The sequence below is a fragment of the Falco punctatus genome (genome assembly GCF_963210335.1).
Source record: "Falco punctatus genome assembly, chromosome: 1".
Taxonomy (NCBI): domain Eukaryota; kingdom Metazoa; phylum Chordata; class Aves; order Falconiformes; family Falconidae; genus Falco; species Falco punctatus.
The window spans coordinates 115,252,419-115,269,619 of NC_137580.1; the positions used below are offsets into that span (position 1 = coordinate 115,252,419).

At 36.5% G+C, this 17,201-nt stretch overlaps 1 protein-coding gene across 3 annotated transcripts in view; it reads right to left on the reverse strand.

Annotated features, from left to right (window-relative positions):
- Positions 1 to 17,201, reverse strand: part of B3GNTL1 (UDP-GlcNAc:betaGal beta-1,3-N-acetylglucosaminyltransferase like 1) — a 141,487-nt gene that overhangs the window by 105,454 nt on the left and 18,832 nt on the right. For all 3 annotated transcript variants that reach the window (XM_080398302.1, XM_080398300.1, XM_080398301.1), the window contains exons 4-5: positions 14,763 to 14,827; positions 4,804 to 4,869 (exon numbers count right to left, since the gene is read on the reverse strand). In XM_080398302.1, the coding sequence (XP_080254428.1) occupies positions 4,804 to 4,869; positions 14,763 to 14,827 (131 nt within the window). The remainder of the gene's footprint in view (positions 1 to 4,803; positions 4,870 to 14,762; positions 14,828 to 17,201) is intronic.

Here is a 17,201-nt window from a genome sequence, read left to right on the forward strand (position 1 = left end):
CTCATTGAAGAAATGCAAATGGTTACATTGTCTCACATGCCTAGGTATCCTACATGTTTGAGAAAGAGGCTAGTAATTTCACAACAAAAAGAAAGATGTCCATTCTGACACTGGTACAGATTCATCTCTTAGGCAGGGAAAACAAAGGGAAATTATGTTCTTTAACTTCTATTGCCCATTGTTTAGGAAGACGCGGGAGACAGTGAGGAAGAGCTTAACTATTTTATAAGCAATTCTGCAGAAAGAAAGAGATATAAAAATATGAAGTCACGTGCTGTTCATGCGCAGTATTGTGGGGGAACGCACATACTCAAATTAGACAGTAGTGAGAGGAAGAATAAAGTAACACCATGCTCAGCAGACAATATGGTGTCCAAAAATATTCAGTATGGCTCTAAGACAGATGAGAAAGTCAGTGGGTTTTGAGTGTGAAGAGTACATCTCATTTTAGCACACTTCTCCTTCCAGTATCTGGAATCCTTAGGAAAAACTAGGTGAGTATTCCGAGTGCTGCACTATTCTGGAAAGCCTCCATAACGGCACAGTGGCCTGGTACATAAGCATCTCAGGCGTAAAGCACATTCTAGAGAAGCTCTTTCATGGTACTTGAGCTCTCCAAAAGTGTACTCAAACCACATTCAGCAATTTAATCTTTGGATGCTCATAGCAGTTCCTGGTGCAAGCACCCAGCAACGAGACAACCTGGGAGCAGAGACCACCAACCACCTCCTCCTTCCTTGAAACAAAACACTTTGGGACTTCTTAAAGGGCACTACTCTGCTCAAATAAAATACAGAATAAATGTGGGGAGTGTGTGTGTGGTTTGGGAAATGATTTCCTGGGCTACTCTAAACTCAGAAGATTTGTTCAATAGAACACTAGTATGCACACAAAGCTGGATCTCCTTCAGAAGAACGCAAGTAGAAGTAAAATAAGATATGAACACCTGATTTTTTCAGAATTAAGGGAAACGTGATCTTGAATCTTCCCACTCATTAGCTGCCAAAAAAGCATATATGATTCATGGTTGGTAAATAAGCAACACCTGGCTTACCCTGGATAAATGGGATAGATGCTGCTCGTAGGGATAAACAAAAACTAGACCAAGAAATTTTAGTAACAGTTGTTCATTCTCTACTAACAGTCATTTCTGATCTGATTAGAGCATAAGCAATTTGATGGCATGCTTATATGCAGCATAAGTGCACATGTGCACTGGACAACCAGTGCCAAGAGGCTGGTAGCTATCATATTATCAATACACAGCGCACTGTCCCTAAGCTTTCAAACTGCTAAAAGCAGGTATTCATATTGAGGCAGCAGAGCTTAAGAATCTGTAGTTTAAATACACAAAGTCTCAAGAGGTTGTGTCTTCTGAGACTGTCCTATTTACAGAATCCTTGTCACCAGGACTTTAAGATAATATAAAATATTCGACAGCGGACAAGATGACAGCAGTCCTAGAGAGCTGCATTTACTAAAATCACAATGTATTAGTAATTTGTCTTTTGAGATCCAAAATTCTCCACCCTACATGTTACCAATGACAGAACAGTTCCATCCTACAAGGTTTTTTTAAGAAGTCTTCCAGATAAAATGGCTTAAGAGAGTATAAATTAATCTGCTGTTGCTCTTTCAAGTATGATTAAGTAGTCTACAATACAGGAAATGAGAATGATACAGCCACAGGCTGCTGCAGGGTTACCCCACTCATATTCCAGTACCTGAACCTGGGGGCAAGCCTTTTGCTTTTTCAGAGATAGACACATGAGTTTCTTTGAAGAAAACTGGCTGGGGAGTCATTCCAAAGGCATCTGATATCTTTCGTTCCGTTGTTTAGTAACCAGGCCTCAAGTCAGGGTAAGGCAATCTGCATTTAAGAATAACATGAACGAGGAAGTACCTCGGGGATTAGTTAGGATATGGGAGAAGACTCCTCTCAATGGAGAAAGTTGGGAGACATTTCTTACCTGTAAATCTATACTAGTAACGACAGTAAACTGAAGCCTCCAATATCAGAGGCCCACTGGGAATACTAGTCTTCAAATCTGGCTCTCAGTAACAACCAGCAAGGCTAGGATTAGGAACAGTTTCTGAAAGTACACAGACTACGTAAAGTCAAAAATCCAGGTCAGAAGAAGTTGCAAAACAGTGGAAAGTCCAAGTCTGCAAATTAGAATTTCAGGAACAAACCAAAAAAGCTTACTGCTTCACAGGCATTTCTCAAGCTTCTGCTTTTTTCTTTTTTCTTTTTTTTTTCTTTTTTCTTTCTCCCCCTCCACCTACTCTGGCTTATCATACTGACTGAAGCTAGTACCAGTACTTTAAATACAGAACAGAACTTTATTCGAACATCCTCAACCATCTTCCAAGGCCAGAATTTCAATGACACAATATTCTGAGGACAGCAGAGAGATCATTCTTCTACGAAAAGCAGTCCACCCTGACATTGGTCAGTAGATTTGTGGCCAGGTCAACTTTTACTTTGCCCAAAGTAATTCAATTTATGTCAGAACTACTGGGGGGCTCTGGACCAAAGTGATCTATTTGCTCATCAGGAACAGCTGGCTATATTCCCATTTCTCCTTTCAGACTTCTGAATTAAGAGTTCTATCAAATACATTAGCCCAGAAGGTATACTTCTCATATATCTGGCTAAGCTGGAGTTAATTTTCCCCGTAGCAGCTCTCATAGTGCTGGGCTTTGTATTGGTGGCTAGAAAGATGTTGATAACACACCAGTGCTTTGGCTATTGCTGAGCAGTGCTCGCACAGCATCAAGGCTGTCTCTCCAAGCCTCCCCTCAGCAAGGTGGGCAAGATCTTGAGAGGGGACACACTCAGGACAGCTGACCAAAGGGATATTCCATACTGAGTGACAGCTGCTCAGCAATAAAGCTAAGAGAAAGGACCAGGGGGTGGGGGGACATTCATTGCTGCTACGTTTCTTTTCTGGAGGAACTGCTGTGCATACTGAAGCTCTCCTTCCTGGGAAGTGGCTGGACATTGCCTGCTGATGGGAAGCAGAGAATAAATAATTTGTTTTCCTTTGCTTCCATGCGCAGCTCTTGCTTTTCGTTTTATTAAACTGCCTTTATCTTGAACCACAAGTTCTTTCCATCTTATTTTCTCCACCCACACTGTCCTGCTGAGGAGGGGAGCGACAGTGTGGCTTGGTGGGCACCTTGCGTCAAGGCAAGGTCAACCCACCACAAGTACCACATATTAAAACAGGATCAAAATTTTAGATTAGTATAGAGCATGGGAAGAAAAAGTTTGCATTGCTTAAAATGTATCATGAAGACATATCCTTCAGTCTACTCAGGCACCCAGTATTACTTATTTGATTGTAATTTAATAGTTCATGCTGAATGCTGTTAGGCAGTAAAGTACAACAGAATACAAATGAAACAGTTGAAGTGTTTTTTAAATAGACTACAAACTGTTTAGTTTAAATTAGTCCAATTAAGGAAAGTTTCAATATACTGATACAGAAGTCACATACACAAGAAATATGATAGACCTTAACACTCGTTTCCATAAAACAAGCTTACTGGATCAACTTGCCTCTCCAGTTTTTTTGCATTTTACTATACAATTATATTAACTGATTGATATCAAACAAAAACAATTGTTGATGTATCATTTTATTATGTTCGTAATGTAAACTAGGTTAACTGCTACTCAGGTACTACTAAAACCGTAAGCTGATACATTACATTGTAGGGATTATCAGATTTCATAAGAGACCTAATACAGGTGGTGTGATGAGCAGGTACACATCCCACCACTAAGCAGCAGGTTGTCTGGCAGACATTCCTCACCTGAAACAACTACAATCATCTCTACTTCGAAGCAAGTGTGTTTCAGAGGAAAAGTTCAAAAGGTGTTTAATTCCAAGAGTGATAATCCTGAAACTGTCTCTTTTATTCTGAGACCTGCAGGAAATACCTTCTTGACAGTTCAAGTTAATTGACCTTTTCCAGAAACCTCTTGCACATTGACATAAATCTCACAAGAGAAAATGTCAGAGATGTGAAAACAATAAGTCTATTTTTGCTGAACATTGGTGGTAGGAATATAAACTCAGTTTTCAAGTTTATAAAGGAGTATCTATTGCAGTAACATTGACAAATAAATTGCCATAACAAATTATTTGTATTTATTGTTTTCAGGTAACTAAAACATATATACAAACTTTCTCTAAAGGATACTGGCCCTAATCACAGACATGTATTTAAAATCAAAAATCATATAGATAATAAACCAACTATCTCACAGAATGTTTTTGAGAGTTTATTTTGTAAGTATAAAGAATGGAATTCTAACACTGTTTTCTTTTGCAGACAGACATAGGGAGAAACATCAATTTAACTGTATGCCAGTTTATTAATGATAACAATCCATATGTTCCTTACAGTTTACAGTTTCTGTAAAAACAGATAAACCATAACTGTAGCCAGTCCTTTGTAGATTTTCACATTACTTAGTAAGGTTACACTAAAAAAGGAATTCTCCTTTAGATTACATACTGTAATCTATGTGAAAACCTGTATACTTCCTTGAAAAATAGTATCGCTGCCATAATGAGATTTGGTTTACTGAACAGAGAAAATAAAAGGAAGAAAAGAAGTTCAATCAAAGCTACTATTCAGTGCAAGGATTAAAAATAAAGGCAAAAGAATAAACTGGTTATTGCCTTGCCTCCACCAGCCCTACTGTGAAATTTTCATATCCTTTTAAAGATGTATCCGGCACTCTATAAAAGCAAAACACACAAATACACACAAGAAAAAAGTACTCACACTGTTTGGGTGTTGAATGGCAGCTTCGTGCTGCAGTCTAACCCGCTGTGGCATCATCACATCATCCTGGAATAAATAGCACACTGTTACTGGACATAAAAAGGGTCACAGTACAGTACTCAGACACACATTAGAATATGCTGCTAAATTACCATCATTTTACTGGCTTGCAGTCAGAAATACAAATGGAACAAGTAATGAGAGACTTTACATTTTTAGTGGATTAAACTCAATTCTGTTCAAATTGCAAGTGATCAAAACCACTACGCAGCAACAGTGTTATGATCTCAACGTATATCTTATGGGCACCCACACATTTTACATTTCTAAGGAAATTCACCAACTCTTTAACAACTCCAATAGCAGTACTAGCAGTATGCGTGGACAAGGAACTAACCTTGATTAAAAGCATGAGATTTGAGACATTCTAGCAAAGTGAGGAAATGTTCTTTGTAGTCTGGCTGTACCTTGTTTCATTGATAAGGAAAAGCTTCAGTTTCTAGATCTACTCATACATCATATTTCATGAGCAGAAAAAGTAGTATTTGTGAAATGACACAATTCTAAGAAAAAAAAAGGAAAAAAAAAAACCCAAGAAAAAAAAGCCCACCACACACATAAAATGCATCAGCATTGATAGCGTCTTTAAAACACACCACCTGGATTTAAATTTGATGTTAGTACTTCTTTCACTTGTAGCATAAAGGTCTATTTTGTTTACATAGAAAAATACAGGTTGCCTTGTTAAGAGTTAATAACCTTGCTATCTTTCCTTGAACAGATAGGAAATACTCCTTTCAAAATTTTATTATTTCCTGTTCAAAGTTATAGCCTTTCTACGCTATGGTTTTATAATCTATTAAAATGTCCAACTGTTGCACAAAATTTCTTCTGTAAATATAGTCTCCTGAGGTTTCTACCTATATTCTTTTCCATTTTGGTGCCATATTTCTTCCCTTTTAAAGAATCAGTTCAGTCTTTCTTAGATGCTGGTTAAAGCTAACACAGCCTATTTCTTTTCAGAGTATTTCCAAATGACCCTACCTTATCAGGCATACATAATTCAAAGGAGCCCTGAATTCCTGTTCTACATCCATTCTTGTAACAGTTACTCACATTTAAATAATTCTAAGGAAATTCCTTAATAAAGCCAAAAAACCCAAACATTGAATTTCCAGCTTTCACATTGAAACTTTCTGTCAAACTAATAGTAACAAAAAATATATTGGTGCTTAAATATCTAGAGCTTAGAGGGCTGAATGACCTTGATATAAAGGTGATATTATAGTATCATCAAAAACAATGCAAGGATGAAAAAGGTTTTGGAAGTGCATCTAACTATTTAATACAATTCAATTTTAAACATAAAACAAATGAATAATAAAACTGACTTTTCACACGCAAGTTTAGAAAAGATGGAAGGAATAAATTATACAAAGCATTTTTCTGCATTTCGTATGTAGGATATTTTTAGTAATAAGCCTAAGAGATGTTACTGTTTTGCAAAACCAATAGAACAGAAAATAACCTTCTGATTTCTCAACCTCTGTACATCAGTTACTTCAAAACTACAATGATATTATTTACCATCTAATCCACTTTATTACCAGAATTCAGGTACTGTACCAAGCAAATGTTCCAATAAAACTTTTACCCTATTTCCAAGAGGAACCATTATCCTATTTCTTTGTGCCAAATACAAGGCCGATTTTTGTAAATTAAAACCTGATTTTCATATTAGCAATAGGCAATATATTTTAACTGAGCTTTGTTCACTCCATTATGAATTACTCAGGATTCTTAGATGTCTTCTTGTTAAATATAAAAAAAAATGTGAAGACAAAATAAATCCATCAAAAAGTGAGGAATTTCAATGCTTAGAGCAATGTTACTATTATCCCTTCCAATATACAACATATGCTCTTGTGCTAAAAGATTCCACTGTATATGATTCTGCACAATAAAGATAATTTACTCATGATAAATTTAACAGAACTCCGCAAAGATGGAAAATAATCTACTTGATTTAAAAAGGTTAAAGCAGCATGGAAGGTATTCAAACCAAATTCAAATATCCTATTCACCAACGAGATCAATGTTATGTTTTTATAAGTAGACAACTTGACAGGAAAGCTCTAGTTCTCCATAACAAAACATTAGGTCATTTTGATGCTTTTGGCAAAACTAACATGGCTACAGATTTGGGTCTTAGGCTATCAAGATCATCAGTGTTGTATAAAATCCAGCTGAAGAGGGGGCACTATAAGCACAAAAACTTCAAAATGCCTTTTTTTTTTTTTTAATACAGCTTTGTTCTCTAATGCTGGAAAACTCTATGAACTCTTATCCTGAATGACCTTTAGAATTTTTTTTTAAATAATTTTGTCTTTCTTTTTTAATTAAGTCTTACACATACAATGCACTGCTGTATAGTTCTCAGAGAAAGAGCAAGAAAGAAAAAAAAAACCCTACCCAAACCAACATCATAGTAGTTTAATACATAATCCCAAATAAAATAATAAAGCAATTAGGTGATGAGGAAGAACAGCACAAAATACAAATCATATCCCAGGCAAAATGAGTCACATCAGTCATTTAGCTTTTTAGACTCAGATAGGGCAACGACAAAACAAAGCTAACTGCAAAATCCAGCTTCAGCGCTTTACAGATTCTTAACTATTGATGACTGGGCAGGTAGCCATAAAGTGGAAACTAAAAAATATTTACACAGAAATAATATTAAAGAATGTGATTGCATTCTAGAGCAGTGTTTAGAAACCAAATTAAATTCTAATGAGTAAAACTAAAAAGATTGTACCACAAAATAAGAGCGCTTCAAAAATTTTTCAACTTCATAGGCAACTGATTGGAGTGAGATGCCCAGCTATGCACCGTACCGGTAACGTTCATGGAGTTCAAGCACTATAGTATTAGACAACTAAGATGTTAAAGTATTTTATCCAGTTGCACATTATGTAAACACAATTTTCTATCAAAACTGTTGTATTCATGATACTGAATTCAGCAACTGTGCTGCCAGACTTTGGTTTCTGCAGTTAACAGAGTCTGGTCATCTTTTTTTGGTTTAAAACTGAAACCAAAACCTTAGTAATTAGACAAATACTTTCCAAATTAGTTTTCACTCATGTCGCGTCAGACCAAACAAAAAGTACACATCTGAATGCAGCTGCTACATCAAAAAGGGAAGCATATTTAGTTTGTTTCTGTCTCCTAGGTGCAAGGAGGCAAGATAACAAGGCTAGCAGTGAATTACACTGAATACATAATTTAAAAAAACGGAAGTTTGGCAGAAGTTTCCACTGAAATTCAATTTTCCCTGTTAACGTGTCAGTCTCTAATGGTTGTCTCCTAGCAGATATAAGGCAGACAGGATGAAGAGAGATTTCCCCCACTGAAAGAATGGACAAAGGAACAGATTTAAAGTAAATGCTAGATGAATGTGTGCCTTCACTAAGCATATACATGCAATAGAATAGCTAAATATAAAAGAACCTGTAAGGATATCTATTTTCATGTGACCCCACTCACCAAACTTAATAGAAAAATTAAGAAAAATCTCAAGTAATAGCTGGGTTTACTGTCATGTAACATACACATAACTGTCATGTTACATACACACAATGCAAACAAAGCCAAATGAACAGGTAAACATAAATAGAAACCTACTTTAGGCACTCAAAATAACCCAGAATTTATAGGAATTTTGTTGATTACAAACATGTTTCCTGTTCTCCAGCGTCCGTTCTGAGTAGGGAAACAATTTGCTGAAAGATGGGAGAATGAAAAGGACTTTATTTCACATGAAAAGCCAGTAGGGATTTCTAAACAAGCCCAGATGTGTTTCTGCCAGTGGGAGGCCGTGATCTCCATCACCTTTTCTGTCCGACAGGCATTCTGCCTGCTTGTGTTTGCAGAAAGCTGGCTTATTCCTGTCAAGTTCCACACCACCTAGAGATGCTGCCAAATCAGAAAAGCTAGTTATACAGCTATCAGCTGGGCCGTCTTCCTTCCAACCTGAAGCACCATTCTTTATAAAAACACACACAATTTGTACTGAGATAATTGTTTTGTTTCCCTTTACTCATATGTTTAGCTGAAGAAAAGGAAAACCAAATCAATAGACAGAGCTTAAGAATATTACTCAAAGCTGTTGTTGTTCCAGTATGTGTTTCTTAAATCAGTTTGGGTAAATTCAAATGACAAGCATTCACTGGCTTCTTCAACCAGGCTGTCCACACTGTTCAGCTGGACCACACTGAACTCCACAGTGATAACTCCAGGCTTTCCCTGAAAAGTGGGGGGGGTTGCACCTCAGAAAGTAAACAGACAACTGAATGTACAATACACATCCGCTTTTTAAAACCAAGGACAAGTTCACATAAAACAACACCGTAATTATAGCTCAGTAGTGAAGTGCTTTCTTAAGCTGATGTTACAGCCTCAGCATCACATGCATTTCCAAATTCCTTTGTATTTGGCTGCCAAAAAAAAAAAAAAAAAAAAAAAAAAAAAGGAGGTGACACACTCCCTTCTCGCAATAATACGATAATAGCACCTTCTTTCCACTGCAGCTATTACACATAAAATACAACCTGTAGCAACACAAGGAGGAATGTTTGACTTGCTAAGAAACAATATGGCATCTCTAAATTCTTTCAATCCATCAAATGGGCATTCATTTATCCTGCACCTGCTCAGACTCTAGTAAAAATCTTTCTTTGCTGTTGTTCAGTTCAACACCTTGAATCAGGGAAGTAAAAGGTCTGGGACCACCAAAAACTGGCCTGTCAACAGCACAACCAAAGCAAACAGACTGATGCTAGGCAGTTTTCCAGAAGGCAGGTTTTTAAAGAAGCCCCACACTATCAAACACATTAGAATCATGCACTCTAATGGCCACATACAAGTCATCTGAGCAGAACACATCCTACTGATCTGTCAGTACTTGCAAGATCTTAGTGAAAAAACACTACTTCTCTGTTTCTGCTTCTGAAATAAACTGAGGAAGACGGGGACAACAAAGAAAACACTTCAAAGTTTACGAAGCTGACTTTATTTAGCACCTTTCTTTTCTTGAGCATGGCAACAAAAAAGTCTACATGGGAGGATATACATGGTGTTTTTACACGCCTGAATGACTAGTACCTTCCATTAATATAAAATTAATTCTAATATATTAATGGAATCTTTAAATTAAGCATCACTATTAATTGATCAGGAAATCTTTGCTGCTGAAGCAGCTCCCATCTTGGTACATTTGTTCAGCAAAGGCAGTCATGCGTCTTTCTATATCTAGCTCTTCTGTAGTCACTGGAGATCACATCGGATCTTTCTCACAGATCACTGAGAAAAAAACACGTGTGTCTACAGGCAAGGAAAGCAAATAACTCACACAGTGTTCAATAGCAAAGTCAGTAAACTCAGACAAGAGTAAAACCCTCACTGTCAATTCCAAATACCCACTTTAGCTAATAAACAGATGAAAGTTTATGTAGGGAGAGATTATGACAACTAAATTCTGAAGGTTTGCTTCTTCATTTATGAAACAGAAAAGTAACATTTCACATTCCAAATCTGTTTTTAATAAATGCATGTTTTACATAACAATAAAAACAATTATATTTTGATGTTCATTAGTGATTCAGAAACATGCACAACTCTTCTGGGCAGAAGGGGCTTCTGGTAATGGAGTTCATCACTACATCCACTTACCCGCTATTTGAATATCAGCTTACTTCAGTTTTTAAATCAGAGGATCACATTTGCAAGAAATAGTACATTAAAACAACATCAGAAAGTAAACGCATGAAGTCTGATCACTGCTTCATCTCCTAAGCTATACAGATGTTTATCTGAAAGTAAGGAAGAACATTTCCAAAGTTTACTAGTGCCTGTAGAGTAATGTAATGGCAACTAACAAGAAACCCATCTTTCCAAAACCAGCAAGTTATGGGGACTGTAAAAACAAACAGCTATGTTTATAGCTGAAAGCGATCTTGAATGCTGGAGTTCCTGACACATCTACTGAGTCTGGCTAGCTAAGGTCCAACCACCTTCTTTCAAGACCCTTACGAACACCCCCGTCAATGAAGTAGTTTTGAACTTGAAACTCAAGAAAAGCATGCAATTTCATAGCAATTAAGAATTAACATTCCCAACTTAAATCATACAAGCAAATCTCACAAACGGAAAGGCACAGGTCAGCAGCTGCCAATTCAAACATGGGAATGTCGATTCTGGTGGTCCACCCTCACTTTTGGTGAATAAAATTTCACTATTTCCCTGTGTCATTTTCAACTATTAGCAAGCAGTGACACTGTGTTAACATGCTTTAGAGTGACATCTTTGAACTGACTAAGAGTCTCAGAAATAGCGATACATTGCCAACAGAGCCTTTCAAAAGACTAAAACAAGTGTGTAAAGGACTCAAGTGAATATGACTGGGTTTGAAATATTGCAGGTCAAAAAAGGACACATTTTTATATGTCTTTTTTAACAGTCAGGAATGACCCAACTACATATTGATTACACTTGAAATAATGAGAAACTACACAGATTATTAGGATGGAATGAAAGCATGTTCCTTTTTAAAGTAATACAGATTTATACAAGTGTAGGTATGTTTAAGTGCATGTCAATGAAAAAGCAGTTCAGAGCAGAAAACAGGATTTTTAGTGTAAGAGTTCTGCTGCGCTACAAATGGGTAAATGATTCTAGCAAAGATGGTAAACACCCCAGAGAAATGACAAACTAAGGTTACAATAAAATGCAACTGGTAAAGTCATAACTGCAGACAATCTGAAGAAGAGTAGAGCTAACAGTGAAATGTATTTGCATAATTAGTTCATTCTATTGTCATTTTGACTGAAATTTCCTGGTGGGAAAATGCCTCAGTAGCTTAGAGGTGAAATCTGTAACAACCACCACAGCAAAAAAACTCCACAACAGCTATTAGTCAAACAGCTGCCACTTCATACTAGAATAGGCTGATCAAATTCTGACAGTTCTGAGCTCTGTAACCTTTTTTTCCACATTTCTTCCCAATTTGTTGTCCTCGCAAATCTGTGTTGAGAGACATAACACAAGCAGCTTGACTCCAGCTGGAATGGCAAGCAAAACAGTCTCTCTGGAGTCAGTACTTCCAAAGATGCTCCCACATATGTTCGCACATTCATTTCACTCAAAGAAGTGAAATTAATTTACAAGGAACCAGGATGTATTTCTTCACCTATATGAAATGTATACAGACTATTGACCCAGTCCATTTCTCTCAATATCCACCTATAGCAAACCTGAAATTATGGCTGCACTTCTGAAGGTCGATTCCCTGGCACTAGTGCAGCACATTCCAAAAGGCTGATATCAACATTCCTTCCTAGAGAGCTTGCTATTGGATTGGTGACTGAAATGAAGAAGGTAGGTGGCGTGCAGAAGCAGACTTGTTAAACAGCTGGCAACATCTGTGTTTCAGCTATTATCACGCATTTACTAACTACAGCCAAAATATTGAGCAATTTTTAGACTTGTAACAGTTTCCACATTCATTTTATTTCCTCCAAACTGTTTTCAGCAAAATATGGTGGTAATAAGAAGAGACAGTAGAAAATACATTTAATTAACACCTATCATTTAATATTTCTTTTGTATCAAAATTAGGCTTCTGATAGTTCAGAATGCTTTCTATTCTGAAGCATCTAGCTGAACAGCAGGAATAGAAATACATAGAACAGAAAATCTTGGTAGTATCTTCCATGCTTACCTACACTAAGTCATAAAATTCTCAAATCACTTTGTGTAGGTCTCAGATTAAATATAGATTTATGGTAATGATAATATTGCACAAATCCAAAATCATCACCTGTTACATTCCTTAATAGTTGTAATTTGTTTCCCTGCTGTTTTCTTATCCTGCACAGCTAGTCAGCAAACAGAAACAACACAGCATCATGAAGATGCACTCTATATAAACACCATAAGTAACAAATTAAGGATTCTGAAGAGGTCACTATAAAAATATTAATTACTTTTATTTAAAGACTTTTATTTTCCAGTTTATTGCTAGTGATTTACAAACAGCTAGATCTATCTAGATTGACAAGAAACACTAAGCCAAAATTTACCTCAGTAAATTATTCTATACAGATTTGAGACAGAAGATATGAAGCTCCATGGCACGAGAGAACAGTAGGTTAACTTCTCACTCATGCGTGGACTCAGACAACTTCAGTCAACATAAGTATGTACATAACTTATCCTATGTACTCCCTAGAATGCCCCATACAATGTGGTATCCGTGAAAGCCTGCAATACCTGAACTTCGCAAATCATAAGATCTGATTTTTTTCATTTTAGATATGGAAACAGCCTCACTGACTCGCAATACAGGAGACTTAAATCCATGGAATCATTCATATAAATTAAATGGCACTTGGATTTCTGTCTACTTGAAGTAAAGCAAAAAGATCTGGATGCAGAGTTCATTCATCTCAACAAAACTGGCATCACTCCAATTACTTCATGGCATAATTTATAATGTCCCTATACTCTTTCAAAATCTGGTGACTCAGGTGATCAAGAACAGAGCAGCAGATTTTGCATTCACACTTTCTCAAAATAATTTGTTTACGAAACAGACACTAACACGCAGTGCTGGATATGAAATACTTATTTTTTGATGTATGACAAACCGACATTTCCAAACACCATTAATTCACATATGTGATTGTGAATTCTGTGTATTAAATGATGTTCAAAATTTTGTTTCTGAAATACCCATATATACCCATATATATATCTCAGATATTGCATCTCAAAGCTTCACCCTCTATAAACTTACATACAAAGATTTACTTGAAATACACTCTGTAAAACAAACAAAACCCCCAAACCAACAAACTGTTAAAGGGAAACTAGGATAAAGTCAAATAAACTAATTTAAAAAGGCACACTGTGTTGCTAATAACTTAATAAAAGCAAGAATAAAGGCCAGGAAAGCCACTTGCAAAACTTAATTTCTTAAATGGTATAACAAGAAATTTCTCCTGCACTTCCGTGGGTCAGAAGAAATACACCAGCACTTAAGTGTGTCTTGCAACAGTACACTGATTAATTCACAAAATTTTAACACACAAAATGAAAAAAATCCTATCTAGTTGATCTAATAAATGGAGTTTGCAAACTGAAAGATTACCCAAATTAAAACCTGTGTGCTTATAAGGCTGTAGTTTACATCCCTGCTCTCATTACACTTTCTAATAAGCACAGACAATCATAACATTAAGTTGAATCCTACCTGAAAACCTACACTTTTCAGCAGCCAGTTCATCCTAGTACTACACTAAACCATAGTTCAGAGGAAAGAATCAATCTTCAGGTGAAATTACATGAGATCAGTGAGCCTTAAAGGTCCCGCTCTTCTTGCCTGATCCTAGCCACATGGCACCATTCCTCAGATCAGCTATGCACATTTGTGAAATCCTTCACTGCATATTAAGCTGCATAAAGTCAGATAGTTATCTGTGGGTTAGTGAGCTGAATGGCTTCACAGAAGGTATCCAACAAAGGACAGGAAAAAAAAATTCAAGATGGAAGGTGAGACCTCTCCTATTTTGCATTAAAAAGCCAGTAGATTAGCTCTTAGTTTCTCATCAATACAATTTTCTGAAGAATGTGGGAAAGAAAAATCCTGAAAACACCTAAATACCACCCTTGCCCACCCCTGCTCACAATAGCATGTGAAATCCAATAGGATTAGAGAACAGCATGAGGCTGTAGGCTTTCTACAGGTTGGAAGACAACTTTATGGCTATAAATAGTAACCAGCACATTTAACTGCCAAACGCCTTTAAACAGCTTGTCTTTAAGGCAAACCAACAACTACAGTAAAAACAAAACAATTTTATTGACAAAACTAAGTTAGGTAAAATGCATTAACTTACTGAATCCAGAAAGCAGAGATAGGTTCCTGAGCTCTGAATTACTGCCTGATTTTTAGCAAATCCAACTGTTGAAAACACAAAGATAAAATTATGCAGTAGTTTTTAATGTTTGAGGTTTTTTTAAAAAAAATCTTACTACAGTCAGGAATAGATGAAAGAAAATACAAAAATCAGTATCAGGCAAAGTACACAATTTTTCCGTACTTAAACCAAGGTAAATATTTAAGTAGTATACCTATTTCAGTCGTCTTCTTTAAGTGATTACCAGTTGTAGGTGTCAGAATTCTGCCACCAAGTAGAATTAGACTACTTTTGCTAGCCCTCCATACAGACAAAACATGCAATACATATTGTGAAGGGTCCAGCTACCTAAGGTTCACATCCAGTACCTCAGATCATAGAATCACAGAATGCTGTAGGTTGGAAGGGACCTTTAAAGGTCATCTAGTCAAACCCCCTGCAATAATTCAGATGCTGAAAACCCTTGGCTGTATATACATTCATCTCAAGTCATAGCAAATAGTAACAAATCATAAAAAGGCAAAGAAAGAACAAGAGATTGCTAGGCAATTTGTTCTTCCCATCAGGGGGCCAGATCCTCAGAAGGACTCAAAAAAAGTTATGTTCCATTATGCTTGTTAAATACAAAGTATGGAAATACAAAAACTTCATGCGCCATTTATGAATGGCTCATGTAATGCAGAGGGGAGCCAAAGCAGAACAGTATTATGTACACGGAGCACAAATCCAGCTTATTTATACTATAACATGTTATACCATCTATGGAAGACCACATTGAAATATAAATCCAGTCAAACGACAACATTGGCATCTTGGGGTCTTGTAGTTTCTGACACCTTGACACTTGTTGAACCTTTTACCAAGCCATTTCAGACAGTTGAGCCAGAAGAAACCTTTTTTGTCAGCTTAATTTCTGAAGCAGATGACAGCGCTGGAAGGTCAAACAAATGACCAAAAAAAGGAGGGGGATCAGGAATACATCACCCAGGGTAAGGATGGGACTGCAACAACCAGCAATACGATGAACTCAGCTTACCACTGAGATACATCTGCAAGGTAAGAGTGTTTACCTAGGATAATTGTCATATGTAGACAAGGTCTACCCAAGAACATTCTGGTCTTTGAGTTCTTCTCTTGGGCAACATAATAAGAAAAGACCATGCTATATCCAGTGTTACTCCAAGAAACGCTACATGAATTTCTCTTAGTCATATATGTAACATTTAAGTTTTGTTTAAAGTCTTTATGGAACCAAGTCAGGGAATCCAGCAAAAGATTGCCCTGACATGCAAAATGACGTGAAGGTATGCAATACTGTGGGGGTTTTATTCTTTAACGGGAAAATTGGAGACATAAAGCCAGAAAATTTCACTATGAAGTGGAGCAGGGTAATTTTAAATAATATTATCCCTAAAGTTCCTGATTTTGCATTTGAAAAAAGCAGACTTCTCTAATTCTCTACTTTTTTTTTAATGTGACATAGGTTTAAGTTTGCTAAGGAAACAAATTTCACTGGGCTCAAAGGGTCACTTAGTTTTAACACACATGCTTCTTGGCTATTTTGCTGAGTTGTCCAAGTACAGAAAAAGACTTATGACTGCATTTCCTACTGCCTCAAAGGAACATTATGTTAACTACCAACAGAACACTACTAATAAAGGCTCTTCCTTATAATCATGTTATTCTTTTCTTATGTAGTACAAGTATTTTAATCCTCACCTTCCATTCATCATGGGTTTGTTGGATTTACGCTCTTACAGTATATTTACATATTACTCGTTCTACACATATGAATATCTAATATCACATATACCGTTACTCTCATTCTTCTTCCTGCTGGCAGTAAAAAAGCAGCTGGCAAAGTCAGTAAGTAGCTACCACAACAGCAGAGCTGATCCTGGCATGAGCAGTTATAGTGGGAAACAACTGATGCAAGTTAGCAGGTCTGGGCATGCCGAACAAGCAAAACCCTAATGCTGTGGAGGTCCCTGTTAAAGCAAGAGGTAAAAGAACAGGATAGAACTAAATTTGCCCAACATCAGTCAAATCAGTACTCCCATACATCATTACCAGCTGTAAACCAGCCTGCACTTACATTTCAGTGCTGTCATTACTACACCCCAATATTTCAACAACCTTCAGTAGAAAATAATTAAGTACTAGGAATCAACAATGTAGGAAAAAAGTGAAGGAGACTCAAAGGCAACTACAAGATGACAATTATATTACTCTATGAAGTTTCTGAAATATTTCAGATCTCATTTTCAAATACCTCACTTTAATTTTTAATATTTGTGATGACAAAAGGTTGGGAAATATTTCTTTCTTGGATTAAGCCAGAAACCATCCCAAAGCTTTTCATATACCAGCTATTTTTTTAGAGGGGAGAGAAGAAAATACACATATTTTAAGAACTGT